This window comes from Phycodurus eques, chromosome 6 (genome assembly GCF_024500275.1).
Source record: "Phycodurus eques isolate BA_2022a chromosome 6, UOR_Pequ_1.1, whole genome shotgun sequence".
Lineage (NCBI taxonomy): Eukaryota > Metazoa > Chordata > Actinopteri > Syngnathiformes > Syngnathidae > Phycodurus > Phycodurus eques.
This window is the reverse complement of record NC_084530.1, coordinates 29,040,486-29,061,807: the sequence shown is the minus strand read 5'-3', so window position 1 is coordinate 29,061,807 and position 21,322 is coordinate 29,040,486. Positions and strand designations below refer to the sequence as shown.

General features: G+C 42.7%; 3 protein-coding genes across 3 annotated transcripts; 1 reads left to right on the top strand and 2 right to left on the bottom strand.

Moving 5' to 3' along the window:
* Positions 1-8: 8 nt before the first annotated feature.
* pane1 (proliferation associated nuclear element) lies at positions 9-11,217 on the bottom strand. The gene is made up of 6 exons (XM_061679854.1): positions 11,012-11,217; positions 5,798-5,874; positions 5,175-5,273; positions 4,678-4,757; positions 3,655-3,746; positions 9-1,704 (listed from the first exon to the last, which is right to left on the bottom strand). The coding sequence occupies exons 1-6, from the start codon at positions 11,066-11,068 to the stop codon at positions 1,555-1,557; spliced, it is 555 nt and encodes a 184-aa protein (XP_061535838.1). The 5' UTR covers positions 11,069-11,217; the 3' UTR covers positions 9-1,554.
* Positions 11,218-12,268: 1,051 nt separating this feature from the next.
* On the bottom strand, positions 12,269-19,857 carry zgc:158803 (LUC7 domain-containing protein). Its single transcript, XM_061680548.1, has 10 exons — positions 18,852-19,857; positions 18,010-18,104; positions 17,542-17,640; positions 16,139-16,249; positions 15,738-15,881; positions 15,462-15,638; positions 14,957-15,117; positions 14,848-14,877; positions 14,567-14,725; positions 12,269-13,119 (listed from the first exon to the last, which is right to left on the bottom strand). The coding sequence occupies exons 1-10, from the start codon at positions 18,910-18,912 to the stop codon at positions 12,894-12,896; spliced, it is 1,263 nt and encodes a 420-aa protein (XP_061536532.1). The 5' UTR covers positions 18,913-19,857; the 3' UTR covers positions 12,269-12,893.
* smdt1b (single-pass membrane protein with aspartate-rich tail 1b) lies at positions 19,751-21,308 on the top strand. The gene is made up of 3 exons (XM_061680549.1): positions 19,751-19,957; positions 20,847-21,004; positions 21,088-21,308. Exons 1-2 carry the CDS (start codon positions 19,796-19,798, stop codon positions 20,982-20,984), a joined length of 300 nt encoding a protein of 99 aa, XP_061536533.1. The 5' UTR covers positions 19,751-19,795; the 3' UTR covers positions 20,985-21,004; positions 21,088-21,308.
* The last annotated feature ends 14 nt before the right edge of the window (positions 21,309-21,322 follow it).

Here is a 21,322-nt window from a genome sequence, read left to right as displayed (position 1 = left end):
GCTGACACCATCAGCAACATTCCGCAGGCCCTCTTGTCCCTCCCCACCCCCAAATGTCTGGTTCCACGTACGTGAACTTGAATGACGGATAACTGCTATGACGATAACCTATGAATAGTGAAGCTGGATCAGTGCAGAACGCAGACGTGCACCCGTGGGTCCTCACTCACTCACTCACTCGCTGCGGTTAAATATCTGATGCCGTTCAAACGTTTGAAAAACGAAATCATTTTATTCGTGGCAATGTTATTCCTGACATTTTTTTGGACATGCTACAACTTCCAACATGGATATTCAGCTCATTCATTTTTCAATTTCACAGTTTTCCCACTTTTACCAGAATTCCCCATTTTCAACAAATATCTCCAACTGAAATCTTTATAAAGTGAATTCATCCGTCCACATTTGTTAATTGATTGAAACCATCCCAATTATTCAGCGTAATTTCCACATTACAAATATTCCCATGACACAGAATTCAATATTTGGCAAGAAAAATTGTTACAACAGAGAAAGAAACTCGACCAAACCCAAACTCTCTCTTTTGTTTCCTCCGCAGAAGCTTGGGCAGACTAACGATCGGTACCACAAAAAAGCCAACGGCGCTACTGCACGGTCAGTTCACATAAATACATTCATGTCAAGCAAAGGACAAAACTAATTTGAGCAAAAGGGCATTTAAATACTTTATGTTGACATTTACAAAAGGAGCTTAAACGGCACAGCGCAGCACTAATTTTATTGAGTCCGTTATTTTAAATGACTCAGAGATAAGTCCATCTACCTACTGATATTTGAATTTATTGATTCATTTTTATTTTCACCTTTCAGGACATTTCGGTTTTAATATTCCCGTTTGAAGCCAGGTGGATCTTTGAAAATCGGTTTGAAAAATGCCATTGAGTGATTTATTTTTTTCGCCGCCCCTTCAATCAGTCAAATTTTCACCGTAAGATTGAAGTGAAAGAAAGTTCAGAGCAAAGATTCCCCAGCCCTTCGTGTGCCTCCAGTCTCTTGCACCGTGCTGTAAAACCGTGAACATGGATGACGGATAATTGCCGTGATGATAACCTATTAATAGCAAGCGTGCGCGTGCTTCAGTGCAGGATGAAGACGTGACACAGGGCGCAAAGGCTGCCATCAACAAGTCCCCCCAGGGTCCTCAACCACTGCACTGCAGTTAAATATTTGATGACATTTAAAGCCTCTTTCACGGGAAGAAATCAGTTTATGTGGAAATGTTATCTTACACGTTCTATTTAACTGCTGGATACAGCTAGGCCAGAAATACATGCAGGCTAAACAAGCTTATCTCAGAACAGAACTGCATTATACCATGAGGTGTTTTTAATGGTTTGACATTTAGCTCAATTAGGTAACCAAGTAGAAACGCCTCACAGAATGATGCAGTGCAGTTTCGATCCAAAACTGAGAGGAGAGGAGAATACATAAATATAAAATATAAAATGACGAACTGAACACTGGTGGCAGAGTACAACTACAGAGAACATAATCATGTAAAAGTCAGAGAGCATGCCAGTCCGGTGGCGGTAGCTAATCAAAATCCGTTTCATTAGTGTCTGAGGGCACGGTGCACATCATCAGGTTAGACAGATAGAGTGCCGTCGTCATGGGAACGAGACCGGCCGCCACCTTCAGGATGGTCAGCAGTCTCTCCGAGGCGTTGGTCGCACCATCTGCCGTCTGCGGGGGACAAATATGAAGACTGCTGTCACGGCAGAGGAACTAAAATCAATTGAGCGGTAGATGTACTTTTTTTTTTTTGGGTAGCTCTCTTCCTTTTGGGAAAAATCTCTTTCTTCCTGCTTGGATGCTCCATCTTGAGCAATCCTCAAAGCTATTTCCCAATTCAGGGGCTGCACCTGGAAGCTTACATGCTCTAAGAAAGCGATGGCTTCTGGGGAAAAAAAAGTACAGTCGAGCCTTCGGAAGACTTTTTCCTGCCTATGTTACCCTAACGTCAAGAGACAAGGTGGCTACATGAATACATGCATTACGATTGTCTGCCAGTAGATGTTCAAAATAAGTAAGAATCCAATTCGGTGGAACCTCCAAAGTGGAGCAATTTGGAGTTCAACCAAAATTTCCAGAAAATATGCCTCACAAATCAAGCAAAACTTCATCATCGTCATCACCATCATTATGCGTGACATCAGCAAATTTTGTGACACTTCCTCTCAGTGACCTTCTACAGCAAAGGTGTCAACTCGAGGCCCGTGGCACACCTGAATAAACAGTTCTTCCTTATTGTCAATGGATTTCTGCTTTATATATATATATATATATATATATATATTGTCCATCCATCCATTTAACTGCCGCTTATCCGAGGTCGAGTCGCTGGGGTAGTAGCTTTAGCATGGACGCCCAGACTTCCCTCTCCCCAGCCACTTCGTCAAGCTCTTCCGAGGGGATTCCGAGGCGTTCCCAAGCCAGCCGGGAGACATAGTCTCTTCAGCGTGTCCTGGGTCATCCCCGGGGCTTCCTCTCGGTGGCACGTGCCCGAACACTTCACCGGGGAGGCGTCTAGGGGGCATCCTAAACAGATGCCGAAGTCACATCACCTGGCTCCTCCGATGCGGAAGAGCAGCAGCTCGACTCTGAGCCCGTCCCGGATGACCGAGCTTCTCACCCGTTCTTTAAGGGAGAGCCCGGACAGATTTGGAGGTGCTGATTCTCATCCCAGCCGCTTCACACTCGGCTGTGAACCGCTCCAGCGAGAGTTGAAGGTTACGGCTTCATCTACAAAAAGCAGGGACACGCCATGCAGAGGCTACCAAACCGGACCCCCTCAGCACCTCGGCTGCGCCTAAAAATTCTGTCTTTCGACTTCATGCCAGCAATGCGGACGAAACTCTGACACTGGTCATACAGGGACTGAACTCCTCTTATTAGGGGGTCCGGTACCTCATACTCCCGAAGCACCCCCCACAGGACTCCCCGAGGGAGACGGTCAAACACCTTTTCAAAGATCACAAAACACATGTAGACCGGTTGGGGCGGACTTCCATTCACCCTTGGAGGGTGTAGAGCTGGTCCACTGGTCCACGGACAGGACAAAAAACCACAATACTCCTCCTGAATCTGAGATTCGACTTCCTGATGGACCCTAGTCTCCAGAACCCCTGAATAGACCTCACCAGGGAGGCTAATATATCAATATCAATTACATATTGGATTCTTACTTATGCCTTGCCTCTTGTAAATGGACCATGGCTTCAAATCTTATATCTTCTTATGTTGCACTGCAGCACTGAGATCTTTCGTTTGATGTAAATTGCATTACAAATAAAATTACTATTAAAATTGGTGGTATTATTTTTTTATATTAACACAAATACATTCCACCAACAGATGCCATGTTGTACATCCAATTACTTATCCCAGCAATACCTACAAGAAACCGCTAATTGCAAGTAGGTAACACTTTCCTGTTCAGGGTGACTAGCTTGATTTTTATTTCATACTTTACTTAAGTATTAAATACTTACTTAAGTTACTTTCATAACTTATATTTACACTTTTATGGCAATTAGCAATTTAAGATTGTTATTTAAAACACTGCTTGTAGATGAATAAAGATTCTGAGTTTTTTAACAGTGTATGTACAGAATGAGTGAAGTTATCACCAACCTGATCCTCCGCAAAGAGCAGCGTGCAGTGTAGTGACGCAGCCAGTTCTCTGAGGGCGTCCAGGCGCTCTGGTGGAATGGCGGCGTTGCGTGCTACGAGTCACCAAAGAGACATAAAACATAAGGTTGAACTTCAGCTTTGTCCTTCACATATAATGACTCAGAAAAGTGAGGTACCATAATTTCTCGTGTATAAGGTGCATTTTTTATCCCCAAAAATTGTCAAAAGTCAATAGTGCGCATTATACATAGGTATAGGTGAAAATGAAAAAGACTTTCACATTTTACCAATGTATGCCGCCATCTAGAGGTTATGAAAAAGCTGTACACTTTTATTCCACTATGCCACTGCCGCCTAGAGGTTATGAAAAAGGTGTAGACTACACTTTCATTCCAATATGACAGGGGTACATATGACTGCCTTTATGTACAATTGTGCTCATAAGTTTACATACCCAGTGAGAAATATTGTTTTGTTCTTAATACGACTGAACAACAACAATCATTAATTTCTTTATGGTTATGTTTTGTTTAATGATAATGCTTTTCTGAAATGCTTGACAGTTGAATTTAAATCCCATTAAAATAAAATTAAATGTGTTTCGCCTGGTCCTTCATGTTTTCGTAAAAGAATTGTACACATCTTACAAATCCTGCCTGGGTAATCAAACATATGAGCACAACTGTGTTTTCTCATTTACTAAATAAAAGTAGGGCTGTGAATTTCAAAATAAGAGTAAGTAAATAAAAAGAAAGTATTGTGTGTTCAAATAAGGTGTTTAACTTCTTTGAATAATTCTTTGAAAAAACTAACAAAATGCATATACTAATGCTTCATGTTTTGATCATATGGGTAGAAGCAAAATCATGCATTGTAAAAATGCATTATACATAGGTAGAAGGGTTTTGCAGAATTTTGAGGTCAACTTTGGGGGTGCGTATTATACATGGGTGCGCATTATACACGAGAAATTACGGTAAATAGTGAAGCGCACAGACGAGCTCAATCCCCACTTTGACGTACCGTTGGTGGCCATGAAGCAGACTTTTCCAAGGAAATATTCAGGGTCCAAATACTTGAGGGAAGCTTCAGCAGACTGCAGACTGACCAAAAAAAAAAAAAAAAAAAACAGTGAAGGCCACCATTGCAAGCTCAGTTCACATAACATAATGGTCATATCAGTTTAAAACTAAGAGATACGTACCTAGCGATGATTTAATATACATTTCAGGAAATGTTGTGTTTGAATGTTTTGGAAATGCGACAATGTTTTTGGAATGTGAGAGGAAACTGGAGTACCCGGAGAAACTCCCACGTAAGCACCGGGAGAACATGAAAACGACAGAAAAGCCAGAGCAGACGTTCTTACCACTTGTTCCACCATGCTACGGGTATCAGACTCAACTAAACTAAAATATTGATAAAACTTTTTGTCATTGTAATTGATTAGTACGTCTGTAAATTATATATTCTGTAGGTTATTAGAGCACAAAGACATGGGACACGGTTTAAAGAGATACCTGAGGTCTGACGTGAGGTTGATGATAAAAACCACCAGGTCTATCCTGGGGCGACTCTGCTCGTGCGCGGCGGGCAAAGGCAGACTTTTTGCTAGTCTCCTGTTTAAAAAAAAAAACAACAACATTGATAAGAATCACTTCAAACTGGAAAATTCCAATAACATAACAAATAAGTCTAGTTGTACACCAATGGATGAGATTTAGATTTTTCCTCCACCTCCAACATTGACCAGTACAGACTCACTTGACAATTCATTAGGAATTACTAGGGCCACAGCTCAGGAGATGGATGAGGAGAGAGGTTCTTAATGTGTCCTTGAACAAGACATTGAGAACTCCTAATGACGCACAGCGGGGCACTTAGCAGTGTGTATTTGCAAGCCGCCATCATCCACGATCATATAAAGTGGCCCCACTGCTGCTAAAGAGCCATATAAATACAGCCCATTGGGCAGGATAGAACTAATGCAGCATAAAACAATTAGATCCTTTGTGAGGGCGATGATGGTTCATTTTATTGAATCGGGACACAGTCACAGCTCAGTTAGCCAGAGACTCCAAAATGACTATTAAAATGCATTTTCTAGTAATATCAGCAGTTTGGGGGATGAAGCACAACTCACACATTCAACGTGACTGCCGTCTCCTTCACCAGAACCTCAGCTAATCTCTGCTGAAACTCTTCTTCTCTCTCCACCAGCTGAATTTATAAAAAAAAAAAAAAAAAAAAAAAAAAAAAAGTCAGCAGGCAACAGCTTACTTGACTTACTGTAACAATGTCAAAAAACTAGGAAATCTAAAGACAGGGAAAAAACTAAATTGAACAAAAATATAAATGCAACACTTTTTTGGGGGGCTCAAGTTTTTTCATGAGCTGAACTGAAAGATCTACATTTTCTTTGTGCACAAAAGGCCTATATGTCTCAAATATTGTTCACAAATCTAAATCTGTGTTACTGATCACTTCTCCTTTACGGAGATGTGGCATATCAAAATGCTAATAAGACGGCATGATTATCGCACAGGTGTGGCTTTGGCTACAGTTTTATCACACAAATGTCCCAAGTTATGAGGGAGCATGCGGTTGGCGTGCAGACTCCAGGCATGTCCACCAGAGTTGGTGCCCGATAATTAGATGTTGTTCTCTCTACCGTAAGGCACATCCAAAGGCTTTTCAGAGAATTTGGCAGTGCATCCAACCGGCTTCACAACAACAGAACAAGTGCAGCTTCACCTCCCAACATCGTCTGAGACCAACCACCCGGACAGGTACTGCAACAATCACTTTGAAAGTTTGTCGTCGTTACTGACTCGACTGGGCTAATTCTCACATTCGATGGCATCTGGCACTGTGGAGAGGTGTTCTCGTCGCTGCTGAACCCCACCTTCTCTCGACAGGGCAGATGGCAGACAGCGTGCGGCGTCGTGTGGATGAGTATTTGCTGACTTAATGTTGTGGATCGAGTGGCCAATGGTGGCGCTGGGGTTATGGTATGTGCAGGCGTACATTAGAATGCACAGAGACACTGTGATGAGATCCTGAGGCCCATTCTTGTGCCATTCATCCACGATCACCTCATATTGCATTTATATTTTCGTTCAGTACTTAATACAGGGGATCCCAAGTTTATGACAGAGAAACCAAATTTGTACGTAGCTTTTAACAGCCTAGTCTATCACTAATGCAATAGAAAAATGTAATTGTGCGATGTAACGATATAACTCAGAGTGTGATATAAAATTGTCTACCGTACGATATAACTCTTTAATGTTTATATAATCGTTAGTTTGATGTGTTGTGCCCCCTGGTGGTCTTTCCTTTCCACTGCATGTGAATAGTAAAAAAAACCCTTATGATTACATTTAATTGTTCCATTTCAGTTCTCTGGTCCGTGCTTTACATTGAATTTTTCAATCCAATAATTTGAATGATTTCATCGTTAAAATAGCTGAATTTTCATATTTCCTGTTCAAATGCATAGGAAGCGCAGCTACGAGTCACGTTGAGTCATCGCTCCCATGATGCTTCAGGAGACCACGCACACATCCATTCAGGCAGGCTGTGATTGGTCCGTGGCTTCACACAAGAGACATTGGTGTTCCCTCATTACACCGTCAATAATATACGTTTTATCACACATGTACTGCACTCACTGACGTTTAACAGACTGTCTGTTGTGTGTGTGTGTGACATTTAGTCTTTCTTATCGACCAGAAAAGCCACTAAAAGTGCACGGTGGAGTCTGGTATGTACGGTGCCACAACCAGCATGTGGCAGTGTTGAGTTGAGCTTCATCGCGCTTCAGACGTCACGTGACTCGTCAGTGCCTCACCAATCATGAACCTCACCGCACGTCACTGACCTTTGGCACCCCACTACCATTGCGTAAACAATGAATGAAGGTTAATGTCACTGCAGCAACACTACTGCTGTGATGTAGCATGTTTACATCACCAGAAAATACATGTAAACAGCAATGCTGGAGGAGCATGGATGTAATCAACACTGTACATTACAATTTAAACAAAAACTTTGAACATTGTGTACATGCACAGTGCTCTTTATACTGTATTAGTATGAAATGCAGCTTTTAATGGAGCTCTATGGGGGGCACAAGCCAGTGCAAACTGTAGGCCGGTCCCAAGCCCAGATAAATGCAGAGGGTTGCGTCAGGAAGAGCATCCGGCTTAAAACTTTGCCAAACAAATATGAGCGTTCATGCAAAGAATTCCATACCGGAGCGGTTGTGGCCGGGTTAGCAACGTCCGCCACCGGCGCCGTCAACCGCCGGTGGAAACTCAGCTACTGTGGGTCGAAGTCGAAGAAAAAGAAGAGGTAGAAAGCGGGTTCTTCGGCAGAAAGAGAAGAGGAAAGCACAGAGCCTAGAACTGAATGTGGGGACTTTGAATGTTGGGACTATGACAGGAAAATCTCGGGAGTTGGTTGACATGATGATTAGGAGAAAGGTTGATATATTGTGTGTCCGGGAGACCAGGTGGAAAGGCAGTAAGGCTAGAAGTTTAGGAGCAGGGTTGAAATTATTTTACCATGGTGTAGATGGGAAAAGAAATGGAGTCGGGGTTATTTTAAAAGAAGAGTTGGCTAAGAATGTCTTGGAGGTGAAGGAGACTTGGTGGTGGAACCTCACATAACAAGAAATCATACAAGGAAAAAGATTAGCTAGGAAGAAGTGGGACACTGAGAGGACCGAGGAGAGGAGAAAGGAATACATTGAGATGCGACATAGGGCAAAGGTCGAGGTGGCAAAGGCCAAACAAGAGCCTTATGATGACATGTATCCCGGGTTGGACACTAAAGAAGGAGAAAAGGATCTATCCAGGCTGGCCAGACAGAGTGATAGAGATGGGAAGGATGTGCAGCAGGTTAGGGTGATTAAGGATAGAGATGGAACTATGTTGACTGGTGCCAGTAGTGTGCTAGCTAGATGCAAAGAATACTTCGAGGAGTTGATGAATGAGGAAAATGAGAGAGAAGAGGCAAGTGTGGTGGACCAGGAAGTGGCAATGATTAGAATCAGAATCATCTTTATTTGCCGAGTGTGTCCAAAACACACAAGGCATTTGTCTCCGGTAGTTGGAGCCGCTCTAGTACAACAGACAGTCAATTTACAGAACACTTTGGAGACATAAAGACATTGACAAAAACAATTGTGCAAAAAGATGCAGAGTCCTCTAGCACTTAGAGCAGTTCGAATGACTAATATTGCAATAGTCCGGTGCAATGACCATTGCGCAAAGGGCGCCGAGACTTCAAGGAGTGTATGCGGTTTAAAGTGACGAGTAGTGCGATCATCTGGGACAATGATGGTTGTGCAAATGTTACAGATACTCCTCAATCCATGTGCAAATGGAGCAGATGCTACTCTGGCATGAGTGGCCAGTATATGCAAATAGTGCAGCATGGCGAGACAACTACAGTGAGTGCACGAGTAATACATAATTGGCTCCACAGAAATGTGACAACGAACTCAAGTCAAAAAGAAAATAAAAATAAATTCCAGCTTGTTGGAATGGAATTATAAGTTAGGTGTTTAAGAAGTTGATCGCAAGAGGGAAGAAGCTGTTGGAATGTCTGCTAGTTCTAGTTTGCGTTGATCGGTAGCGCCGACCTGAGGGAAGGAGCTGGAAGAGCCGGTGACCGGGGTGCAGACGGTCCGAGAGGATTTTGCACGCCCTTGTCTTAGTTCTGGCAGCGTGCAAGTAAGGGGGAAGTTAGAAAGGCATTAAAGAGGAGGAAAAATGGAAAGGCAGTCGGCCCTGATGACATTCCTGTGGAGGTATGGAAGCATCTAGGAGAGGTGGCTGTGGGGTTTTTCACCAGCTTGTTCAATAGAATTCTAGCGCATGAGAAGATGCCTGAGAAATGGAGGAATGAAGTGTGCTGGTGGCCATTTTTAAGAATAAGGGTGATGTGCAGATCTGTGGGAACTATAGAGGAATAAAGTGGATGAGCAACACAATGAAGTTATGGGAAAGAGTAGTGGAGGCTAGACTCGACAGAAGTGAGTATTTGCGAGCAACAGTATGGTTTCATGCCCTGAAAGAGCACCACAGATGCATTGTTTGCCTTGAGGAAGTTCATGGAAAGGTACAGAGAAGGTCAGAAGGAGCTCCATTGTGTCTATGTAGATCTAGAGGAAGCCTATGACAGAGTACCCAGAGAGGAACTGTGGTACTGCATGCGGAGGTCTGGAGTGGTAGAGAAGTATGTTAGAATAATACAGGACATGTACGAGGGCGGCAGAACAGAGGTGAGGTGCGCTGTAGGTGTGACAGAAGAATTTAAGGTGGAGGTGGGACTGCATCAGGGATCAGCCCTGGGCCCCTTCCTGTTTGCAGTGGTGATGGATAGGCTGACCGATGAGGTTAGACTGGAATCCCCGTGGATCATGATGTTTGCAGAAGACATTGTGATCTGCAGTGAAAGCAGGGAGCAGGTGGCGGAACAGTGAGAAAGATGGAGGCGTGCACTGGAAAGGAGAGGAATGAAGATTAGCCGAAGTAAGACAGAATATATGTGCATGAATGAGAGGGGTGGTGGGGGAAGAGTGAGGGTACAGGTAGAAGAGATAGCAAGGGTGGAGGACTTGAAATACTTGGGGTCAACCGTCCAGAGCAGACATGAGGGCAGTTGGTGTTCGAGAGGAGGACGCAGGAGATAGGCTTACATGGAACAGGATGACGCGCTGTGGCGACCCCTAAAGGGCAACCCCAAAGAAAATGAAGACTTGGTGCAAAAAAGTTTGAGAACCACTGCAATCGATGGCATGGCGTTAGGTTAAAGGTAAGCCCCGCCTTCTCTTAACGGTGATTGGTCAGGCCGTAGCTCAGTGTTTGTCAAATCGGGTCAGCGGCTTTATTCACGTGGTGTAACAAACCCGGAAGACCATAGCATCGGTCGGTTTAAGCAGATAGGCTTACATCGAAAAGGATGACGCGCTGTGGCGACCCCTAAAGGGACAAGCCCAAAGGAAAATAAGTATGAAATGCAGCTTTTGATGCATTTTTCAGTTTCTACATGGTTTACAATCAAGCTAAACTTCATTATAATTAATCTGAATTAAATAACAGCATCTCAGTAGATGATAATAATGGATACTAAAAAGTGTAGACTTTTCAGAAGACCAATTCTTACCTAATTTCTGTTAGTTTTGTGCAATAGTTTTGCTTTAAATACTGCACTACGCAGGAGAACTGTTCACATTTAGATTTTGATTAAACTCGTTCCTGTGGACTCAATGCACTGAAAAACACTTTCGCGACATTGGCACACTAAATTCTGATAGCTGCAAATAAAGCTTTGAAGTAACACTTACCAATATACTCGCGGTGTTCAAAGCAGGCCGCCTACTAAACGGGTTCAGCAACGACATGGTTAGCCAAATGCGACCACGTTTTAAAGGTCTTCTTTCCTGAAGTATGAATTATTTTGCAGTACTAGTGACAACCCTGCGCCATTTTCTTCCGTGCCCGCTTCTTTTCCAAATACGCATGACGTCATTACGTTTCGTTTTTTTTTTTTTTTTTTTTAAACACTCACTGCCACCCAGAGGCCGAAAAGTGCACGACATCGTCCCCAATTTGTGGCCGCCGGTACGCAGTCATGTACAAACCCCCAATTCCAATGAAATTGGGACGTCGTATAAAACATAAAGACGGAATACAATGATTTGCAAATCCCTTTCAACCTATATTCAACTGAAACCACCACAAATACAAGATAATGTTCAAATTGATAAACGTGGGTCTTTTTGAAAATATTCACTCATTTCGAATTTGATGCTAAAAACGCTGAGATTCATGTTTACCACTGTGTAACACCACCTTTCCTTTTAACAACACTCAATAAGCATTTGGGAACGGAGGATACTAATTGTTGAACCTTTGTAGGTGGAATTCTTTTCCATTCTTGCTTGATGTACAACTTCAGTTGCTCAACGGTCCAGGGTCTCCTTTGTCATACTTTGCACTTCATAATGTGCTGCACATTTTAAATGGTAGACGGCTCTAAACTGCTGACACTACGAAGCCACAGTTGTAACATGCAAAATGTGGCTTGCCGTTGTCTTGCTGAAAAGAGCAGGGATGTCCCTGAAAAAGACATTGCTTGGATGGCAGCAGATGTTGCTCCAAAACCTGTTTTTAAAACTAATGTTCATCATTTTTAACATTAAAGATCTTGGCTTGTCAGGGTGAAAAGGATTTGCAAATCACTATTATTATTTACATTTTACACATCATCACAACGTAATTGGAATTGCAGTTTGTACTATACGGTACTTAATTCTGAATGCCAAAACGCACTTTATCCTTGACTGGGTAATAAATGTCAAAACCAGAGTTAAAAGCAGTCAATTTCAAATTCATCCAGTAAACATTTAGTTTTAGATCCATTCTAAATTCCCTACAATGCTGTAAAGGTACAAAGCACCAACCTGTTGACATTTTATTTAAAAGGGCAGCAAAAAGATGTCTATGTACCAACATTGCATATCAAGCAGAAAGTTTATTACACTTTTTTGGCAGCACAGCAAAGTAGAAGCCCCCCCCCCCCCCCCCCCCCTTTGCGACCCCCAGCAGTCATAGCACGCCTCTCTGCCTCATGTTAGGATGTAAACATGCATATCATGCCACTTCAGATACTGAGAATGGCAGTTTGATGACTCACTAAGTTGAATTTCAAAGCATTTTGTATCTGAAATTAAAGGCCAATTCAATGCCAGGACCAGATTTTCAAAATGGCTTGAAGGCGGTAAACAAAAGGACAAATAGAAGTGCCTTCTGTTGGTCTCGATCAAAACGTACTGTAGTGGTTATGCATCATTAATATTTCCAAACCCTGTAAGCCACACCTACTGAAACTTAATAGTTCTAATGGAAAAAGAGAGAATGATTGTTGAACTAATAACAAAATCAGCACTTGTTTGGTGCAAAGTTAAAACAGACCTCCTCGCAACGTCAAAATAACTGCTGGCGTAGACAAATAAAATGTACTTCAATGTACGCCACTCTTATTTGAATGTGGCATGAAAGTTGCTCTGTCTGTTAAATTGAGAACATCCCAACATTCCCATATTAACTTTCCACACTTCTAATGTACAAATGCCACTTTGAATATGAACTCATGTCTCCATTATCCTTGAACACAACAATGGATTGACACCAAGAGACGTGCCCCGTCCTGCTCCTTTGTCCTCGTCAAATCTCTCCCGACTCCCGCTCCTCGGAGCTGGAATGCCGGTCCCTCTCTAAAGACAGGGATCTCTCCCGCTCCCGCTCCCTCGCCATGTCTGGGGAGGTGGACCTCTCCCGGTCCTCCCAGTCTTTGTACTCCGCCCTGTTGTCACGCCATTCCTCCTGACTGCGCTCCTGAGGGAGTGAAGGCTCTACGTCGGTGGTGTGCGACGATCTTTCTCCGGAGGACCTGTTGCAAGACGAGCGCTCTTAGGGACACGTTCACACGGTGCACTCGTATTTTGTGACCCGCAAATCACAGAACCTGAAATTGTCTGCTGTCTCGTCTGCTGAGTACACGATGACTAAGTAGACAATGAGTCAAGTCTTAACATGAGAGGACTTGCCTTCCAAGCCATAGTCCTCCAACTGGTTGCATCAAAAATGCTTTTACATTGTACTATTAGCAGTAATTAACTTGTTTATACACTTGTCTGACAGTTAAGAATAAAACACACCTGTACACTCAAAAAATGTTTTATAATAGTGACAATATGTAGTATCTGGAACAGATTTGCATTTACAGGGTGTCCCCACGATGTCTCTTTACAATTTACTTCCCACTTTAAGTTTGGGAACTGTTGGGAACCATCCATCCCACCAATTTCTAGATGCTCACCAGGGTCAGAGGTGAGCTGGACCCTATCCCAACTGAAGTTGGCTGAGAGGCGGGGTAAACCCGTGACTGGCAGCAGCCAATCACAGGGCCTGTTGGGAGTAAATGATGCCCAAATCGAGGTGAATCAATATCGGCGCCAGGGGTGTCAAACTCATTGTCGCTCAGAAGAAACATTTGATGTCAAGCAGGCCAGACCAGTAAAATCATAGCATAATTAATAAATGTGTCCCCTTTGTTTTAATGCAAAGCTATACAAGTACAGTCATATATTTTTATGATTTAACAAAACAATTCCGATATCTTAAGATTATTTATGTTTTTTTGCATCAATTTTATCATCTATGTGTGTTTAATAACTGACCACACTGATTTTTTTTGAAGGCACAGGTATTTGGAACTGAAAAATATATTCTTCCACTGAAAATTAAATCAATTTATGAAGCTCTATAAATTTATTTCACTCCATTTTCTAGATGAGTGTAATAATCATCTCAATTATCCCGACGCTAAAGATATTTTTTTTCACTTTCAAATTCATCTTGTGGGCCAGATTATGTTTGACAGCCCTGATCTACACATTTTAAAAAAATATTATTATTTCCAGACATCATGTATATACAGTGGGTATTAAAGTTCTACACACCCCTGTTCAAATGCCAATTGTTTTTGCTATAAAATACGACTAGAATAGCTGCGCTTTATTGGTTAATCGGAGGCACTTGAAATGGTGGCAGGTGTAGGCAGTCCCTTTCAGCATGCCTGAATGTGATTGGGTAATTCTGAACGTAGCCACACCCCCAGTTGTAAAAGGGTGTCCGCACGTGTGCAACCCTATTATCCCAGTTGTTTATTCATCCCCTCTCACAAAAACCCTACTCTTTCAATTGGGATGTGTAGACTTTTTATATAAATTGTATTTGCCATCCCTTAATGGATTGTTTGACTGAGAAGTTCCACTGCTGAAGAGAGTGTGCCACTCTTCAAGGAAAGGTTTTCAATGTTCCAGCGGTCGTCTCACCTTTTTCTCTTGTGCCTGTGAGAGTGCGAGTGAGAGCGGTGTCTGTCCTTGTGTCGATGCCTCCTCTCTCGCTCCCGATCGCGGTCCCCGCCCTCCTCTCTAGAACGAGAGGAGCGGTGGCGTCTTGACCGGTGGGAGGACGAACTGCCCCCGCCGTCCCTACATTTTACCGTGGGGAAACGAGTCAAACATCACGCGGTGGTGTTTGTACTTGACTTAACAGAATTCTCCAAAAGGCGGTTTAATTCACAAGACAGATTACAAGAACGCAGCCGTTATACCTGTATCGGTCTGCGCTTCTGGATCGCGACCTGAATAGGAACACATGATAGCTAAGAGTGTATTGTAGCTGATGGCAGGACACGGTAATGGCGGCCGGGGACCTCTTACCTCCTTCGCTCCCGCTCTCGTTCTCGCTCCCACTCCCGCTCCTTCTCTCTCTCCTTTTCGCGTTCCCGATCCACGTCCCACTGCCTATCCCGCTCGTCGTCTCGTTCCCGTTCCTCTCTGCGTTTTGTTCGCATTTTTTCTTGTTTCTCCACAACTGCTTTCTACATTTAAAGCAGAAATGGGAGCAGAAATAGACCATCATTGTTCAGAAACACTGAACATTAGATAGATTCGATTTCAAGCAGGATTGGCAGAAAACAACAACAATAAATTGAGTGCTGCCGAAGCGCTCGGTCTTTCTTCAATTCCTATGAGTATATGAGTTTTGTGGGCAACTAAACAGGACAGATTTGTCTTAAATTCTTTCAGTCTATGTGCTTATTGTGTGCTGTGAGACTTTTCAAATGTTAAATATCTGACTTGCTCAATAAAGATTGGCCAACAGTGTTCTAGTGAACATCCAAAATGTGTCGGCTGCATGTGTGGTTCCAGCGAAGCTCCTTACCCTGAGCTTTTCAAGTTTCTCGCGGATTTCAATGAAGCCCAGGTGAAGTTTTCCCCCAAAGTGGTCAGCAAGACGCCGATCGTTGTCATGGAGGCCCAAGTAGGCGGAGCACACTTCACATACGCGCAGCTTTTGCTGCTGAAAACTGGAGGCTGGCATTGAGTTTCTGTAAATATCCTGGAATAAAACAAAGAGGAGATAACAGAACATTGTAATTGAGAAGCACTTTAATATTGCTGGCCATTAACAGTTAAAGCGGTCATCCTATCTTCTGACCTCTGCTTCTTTCTTCAAGATGCGGGTCTTCTCCACCTTTTCGAGCAACTGTTGGGCCTCGTCTACGTTGCCCTCGCCTCCGAGCTGCTCGGCGCTGGCAAGCAGCTTCCCGATCTCCTCGTTAAGCTCGTGGACACGTTCGGCCTAACCATGACACACAGACGAAATTCTGTGTTGCAATGAATGCAGCTCATTGGTTGGTTTTGATTAGAGAATCAGAATCATCTTTATTTGCCAAGTATGTCCAAAAAACACACAAGGAATTTGTCTCCGCTAATTAGAGCCGCTCTAGTACGACAACAGACAGTCAATTGACAGAGAACACCTTTGAGACAGAAAGACTGAGAAAAACAGTCACTGAGCAATAAAGGAGAAGCGTTAATTAAACCCGCAGTGGTCACCTTTGCGGTTACTTCAGCACTGATCTCGTCTTGCGTCTCTGCTAATCTCTTCTTGGCCAGTTCGGTCCGGCGGTCACAGTCGGCGATAAAAGACTGAAGGTGCTCAGCAGCCTGCAAACCAACATGCAGAATTGAATTTGTTACTTTGCCCATTATATAGCTGTAAAGTACAGTGGAACTTATAAAATCAAATATTAGTTCTTCTAGGACGCCGGTCACTCCAAGTTGTCCGGATTTCGAAGCAATGTTTACCACGGGAAACGATGGAAATATGAATATGCTGTCAGCATACTAAAATCGCCTTAGTTTCCTCATTTTGGTTTTTCAGTTTAAGCCAAGAATTTTCATTTTGGTGCATCACTAGTAAACACAAATCTTATCATTAATAACAATTGATGAAAGTGGAATGTGCTACTAATGTGGTGAAACTACAACTTTTTGACAGTCATCATTAAAAGAAGGGTAGAACAAAGTTAAAGACCCTGTAAAGTGAATTCAGAGATTTGTTTCCAAATACGTTATATACAGTATGCTTTAAGATAATTGCTAAAAACATGCAAACACCGGGAACTGTACAATGTATTACTAAATTGTTGAGCTGTAGTGTGAAAGGTAGAGTTTGTAGTTTTCAACTCAACAAACAAAAACTAACACTGTCATACTGACCTGACAGTGAGAATATTATCAAAAAATTATCTTCCCTGGGTGTCAGAATTTACAGAACAGCTCGGTGTCGTTATTTAAATTCTCAAGTTTTTGCCTTATACGGCTATCAAACGCAACGCATTGTGGCTTTCTAACTAGCAGGAAGTATGTGCTCAAATGTCTGCAGTGTGAGCCACAGGCTGAATAAAGTGTGCCGCTGTGTTTAATTAACGGTTAACTTTCCCTGAAGTGTCTGTTACGTCAAGCCACACGCAACTCCAAGCGAGGCGACGACGTATTGGACGACACGGTCGCCAGTCCAGAAGCCTGTTAGCCGACGAGCTAGCACCGGATTGTTACGCCATGGAAAAGCCCTACGATGACTCAGTGGGATATAGTCCAGGATATATTTTCCTGGCTCAAACACGCGGAGGCATATGCTAGATATGCTGTGTTTGAGTGACAAGTAAAAGTCGAGCGGAGCATGTTTTCAGCACATTTAGCCGAGAGAATGTCTCAATTCTTCACCATTTTGAAGCCTGATTTCATGCACTTGTCAATGTTTTTAATTTGGCAGGCTTGTTCACAATACTTTTCTTTGCTGTCTGTCGAATCTATAAGATATTTTCAGTTTCACTTTACATGGACTTTAACCACTGTTACTAGCGAAGCACAACAATGAAAAAGTTCACCGTAGCTTTGATAAGCGACAATGGATATGGCGGCACGATATTCCCATAGTAGACTTAATGACTCACGTCAAGCTCAAAGAAGTATTCCTGGTCCTTGGAGGCAATCTCGAAGTCTGCTCTGAGGGCCAGGTCATGGACTTTCACGCACTCCCCCAGGTCCATTCTCTACAGGGTCAGAACAAATGAGAAGTGTGTCAAAACCAGCATTCACACAAGCTCATTAGATACCGTATATGCGCAACAGAGTGATTTGTTAAGGCCAATACAACTTCTGAACTGAGTCTGGTGTGGTCAAAAGAGTTTTATCTTTAAAAATGAAATGTCTATGACATGCTAGTCTGCTAGGGAGTTTGATGTTCCGCTTAAAAAAAAAAAAAAAAAATTTAAAAAAAAAAAGAACGTCTCTTTGGGTGGAATGAATGCACAAGAATAAAGAGGCTTGCCAAACTGAACATGAAATACAAACATCTGGAAATCAAAGACGAGTACTGCTTTCAAACTTGACAAGACCATTAGTGCGTGCGTGATACTCACAGTGCCTGACAGAATGTCATGAGGACAGGAATCCAAAAGGTGACTCTTGCACACCCGGTCATCTGAGAATTTGATTCTTTGCCTCATAGTGTCTCCTATTAAAAGACAAAAAACGACACTTATGCGTGATCCGCTTCCCAGTGTACTGTAACTCACTACTGTACGACGTGTCATGATACAACACTGTCGGTATTATACTTTGCACTAATTGTACAAAAGAATATATACTAATTAGACTACATTACAACACACATCTACATCATTACATCACATTCAATATTATACTTTTCACTTTGCATTAATTATATAACTATTACTGTAGCATAAACAAATGTATATTTATTACTTGATCTATGCTCACATGCAACATCTAAACATTCAGTTTTTCTTTAGATTTTAAATGAGCTTATTCCATCCTCAATGTTACTGTTTGTTCTACATTAATACAAGGGCTTGTGTGAATTTACCACAGCATGGCTTTAGTATTTCGCAATCTATAATTTAGGTGCAGACTGTACAGTCACACAATGCAATTACCGTGCAGGAGCCTGCGAAAAATGAATGAAGCCCCAAGCGGAGCCGTCAACAAAATAACCCGCACAATGTTTCAGCGATATTTTAAAGCCAACTTTAATACTTGACATGCGAACAACAAGTAGCTAACTAGCCTCATGTCGGCTAGCTTGACTGGCAAAGCATGCGAGAGCTGCTTAGCATTCGAGCTAACGCTAGCGCCTACACAAACTCTATAGCACGCAGGCTAATGTTAGCACACAAAATAAACTCCTGCTATTTGATGATACACTGTAGCGACAAACCGACAACACGGCAGCCGCGCTTACCGTCTCTCCCCGTCCCCATGAGCTGGTCCAACATCGCTCGCATCTGAGCCTGGGCCGACATGTTTGGAGCGCCGAGTGAGTGCCTTGTCGGCCGCGGTCTTCACACTTGTAACCCTCCTCGCTCGCCTAGGCCTCGGGAGCCAACTTGCCCCCCCACACAAGGAGAAACTTTGCGCGAGGAAGCCAAGTAGTGTGCTGGTATTGTTTCAGTGCACTTGGAAGTCGTTTGAAAATGCCCCACTCACCCAAAAAAAAAAAAAAAAAAAAAAAAAAAAAAAAAAAAGTGACTTTGTGGCCGAGTTGAAGGAAGGCGAAGTGCCTGTTTGCAAACTGGCGGAGTCACCGGGTCGTGTGGAGAAATGATGGTGGGGGCGGCTATGGTTTGGCGCACTAATTCGATGGTCGAAATAAGTCACAATTTCCTTTGTAACATTGTGTATAATCATCGGCCGTCGGCTACAAGTTGGCAAGTTTAGCTTCGGCGTCCTTTCTTCCGTCTTTCGACTTCCCGTCTGCTCGGGTTCTCGCGGAGCCAGAAAGCGCGCACGCACTACTTCCGCTTCCAGGCAGCGCTACAGCTGTTTAGCTAACGTGTTTCCCCCCACCCCATATTTTGTCGAAAGGTTTGCTATATTACTACATAAATGCGACACATACACTCGCTATAAAATATTTAATTGCTGCTGGTGTCAAAAATGACAACAATGGTCAAACAGCTCATCTCCATGCGCCACGGGTAGAGCCTTAAATGTGTTGTTCATTAAATTGTGATGGGTGACGACACTCTGTATATTACTGATTTCGGAGGTCCTGGTTAGCATCATTTAAAAAGTCATTCAACTTGGACCTCGTGTATGATAAAGGTCGCCGTCAACCGACGTCATCAAACCGGAAACACGCCCAAATACGTCATTTTGTGCCACCCAGTTTTATCACTGGGAAAAATGGCGACCAATGTTTTACGGTTCTCCCTGCGACTCAACATCAGGAATGCTGAGTTACTGGGCCGTAACAACGCTTCGAAAACATCATATCTAAACAGGACGACGCAAACTCGAAGTGCGGTTTCGTCGTCGTCGGGGGCAATCCTACCGAAACCAGATAAAGTAAGTGTTTTTTTTCTTATCTTTTGGAGCTCGTCTTGTTAAGGTGAAGAAACTGACTAACCATGTGGGCGGAACTTAGCTTTGAATGACATCTGCTGCGGCCAATCGCTGTTGGTTGTAAGGGTCCGCACTAGTTTAATGAACCAATGAACGCGTGTTTACACAGATGACAGGCTATATCAAGAAGTATTTTTAAAAAAACCTCTAATAGAAATGTTATGCGTTTAATTAATGGGCTCACTTCTGAAGAATCACTAGTTAAAATGGATGTAATCTTAAGAAATCTAATTATTCTTATCCATTCTTGTCAATACTCCAGAACCAGATCCATTATTGTCTATTATCTCTTATTATCGATATCTATCGATCTATATGTTATCTATTGTCTATTATCTAATATTATCCAATGCAAAAAAATCCTGTTCCTAGGTAATAATAAATTAACAAATGCTCTTTTATCACTAAATGCAGTGTTTGTGAATTCCAACCTTTATTGGGCCAAGGCCATTATTTTATATTAGAAAAATCTCACGGCACATGCAGTTCCGAACAAAAACGTTACAAAAAGTGGATGAACAGGGTAATAATGTAGCTTCTTCTTCTTCTTCTTCTTCTTCTTCTTCTAGTGGAAGAGCATTTAATTGTTCTGCCTGTCACTGTATGCCGCTGGTTTCGATAGATGAAGAAAGAAAGATACATTATTTGTAGTACACAATAATTTGTGGGAGCAGTTAAGGGACATTGTATAAAATCACCCAATGGTTTCGCATGGCACATTGTGATTGGGAATGAATAGAGCAACGTAATGTCTGACTGAGGTGGAGTTTTGGATATTCACATCGTGTGCTCCACCTTTTAAATTGTAACTCCCATACTTCCTCCTTATTAGACGCCCTTCGGTCTCATCCGCATGACTGCAGTGGTGGTGCCGTTCCTCTATGTGGGAACTCTGATCAGCAAGAACTTTGCCGCCCTCTTGGAGGAGCACGACATATTCGTCCCCGAGGATGACGACGACGATGACTGAACTGACTTATGCGAAACCTTGTAAGCCAATTTGTGCTATTTCAGCTCATTGTGTTGTGTGTTACAACTTGCCCTAACTGTTTTTTTTTTTTAATTACGTACAGGCTGCATTGTTGAGTGGAAAAATATCATACAGCAGAAGGAAAATGAGGAAGATGAGGCACTTGTCCTTCCAGATACACCCATCTACCTCTGCCCATCTCCTTCCTTTGTCCTCTACTATTTATCTGTGTGTCAGCCAAACATATTTCAAGAATTCTCATATCATGTGAGGCTTGTATCATTAAAGGCATTCACTCTTGTTTGCATCTTGTGAACTCATTAAAGGGAGTCAAAAGA

Coding starts and splice junctions, on each gene's coding strand:
- zgc:158803 (XM_061680548.1), bottom strand. CDS start 18,912: ATGTCGGCCCAGGCTCAGATGCGAGCGATGTTGGACCAGCTCATGGGG. Junction 17,641..18,009: donor ATGACATTCTGTCAGGCACT/GTGAGTATCACG, acceptor CTGACCCTGTAG/AGAATGGACCTGGGGGAGTG. Junction 14,726..14,847: donor AGAAGCGCAGACCGATACAG/GTATAACGGCTG, acceptor GGTAAAATGTAG/GGACGGCGGGGGCAGTTCGT.
- pane1 (XM_061679854.1), bottom strand. CDS start 11,068: ATGTCGTTGCTGAACCCGTTTAGTAGGCGGCCTGCTTTGAACACCGCG. Junction 5,875..11,011: donor TGAACACCGCGAGTATATTG/GTAAGTGTTACT, acceptor TTATAAATTCAG/CTGGTGGAGAGAGAAGAAGA. Junction 5,274..5,797: donor ACGGCAGTCACGTTGAATGT/GTGAGTTGTGCT, acceptor TTTTTTAAACAG/GAGACTAGCAAAAAGTCTGC.
- smdt1b (XM_061680549.1), top strand. CDS start 19,796: ATGGCGACCAATGTTTTACGGTTCTCCCTGCGACTCAACATCAGGAAT. Junction 19,958..20,846: donor TCCTACCGAAACCAGATAAA/GTAAGTGTTTTT, acceptor CCTCCTTATTAG/ACGCCCTTCGGTCTCATCCG.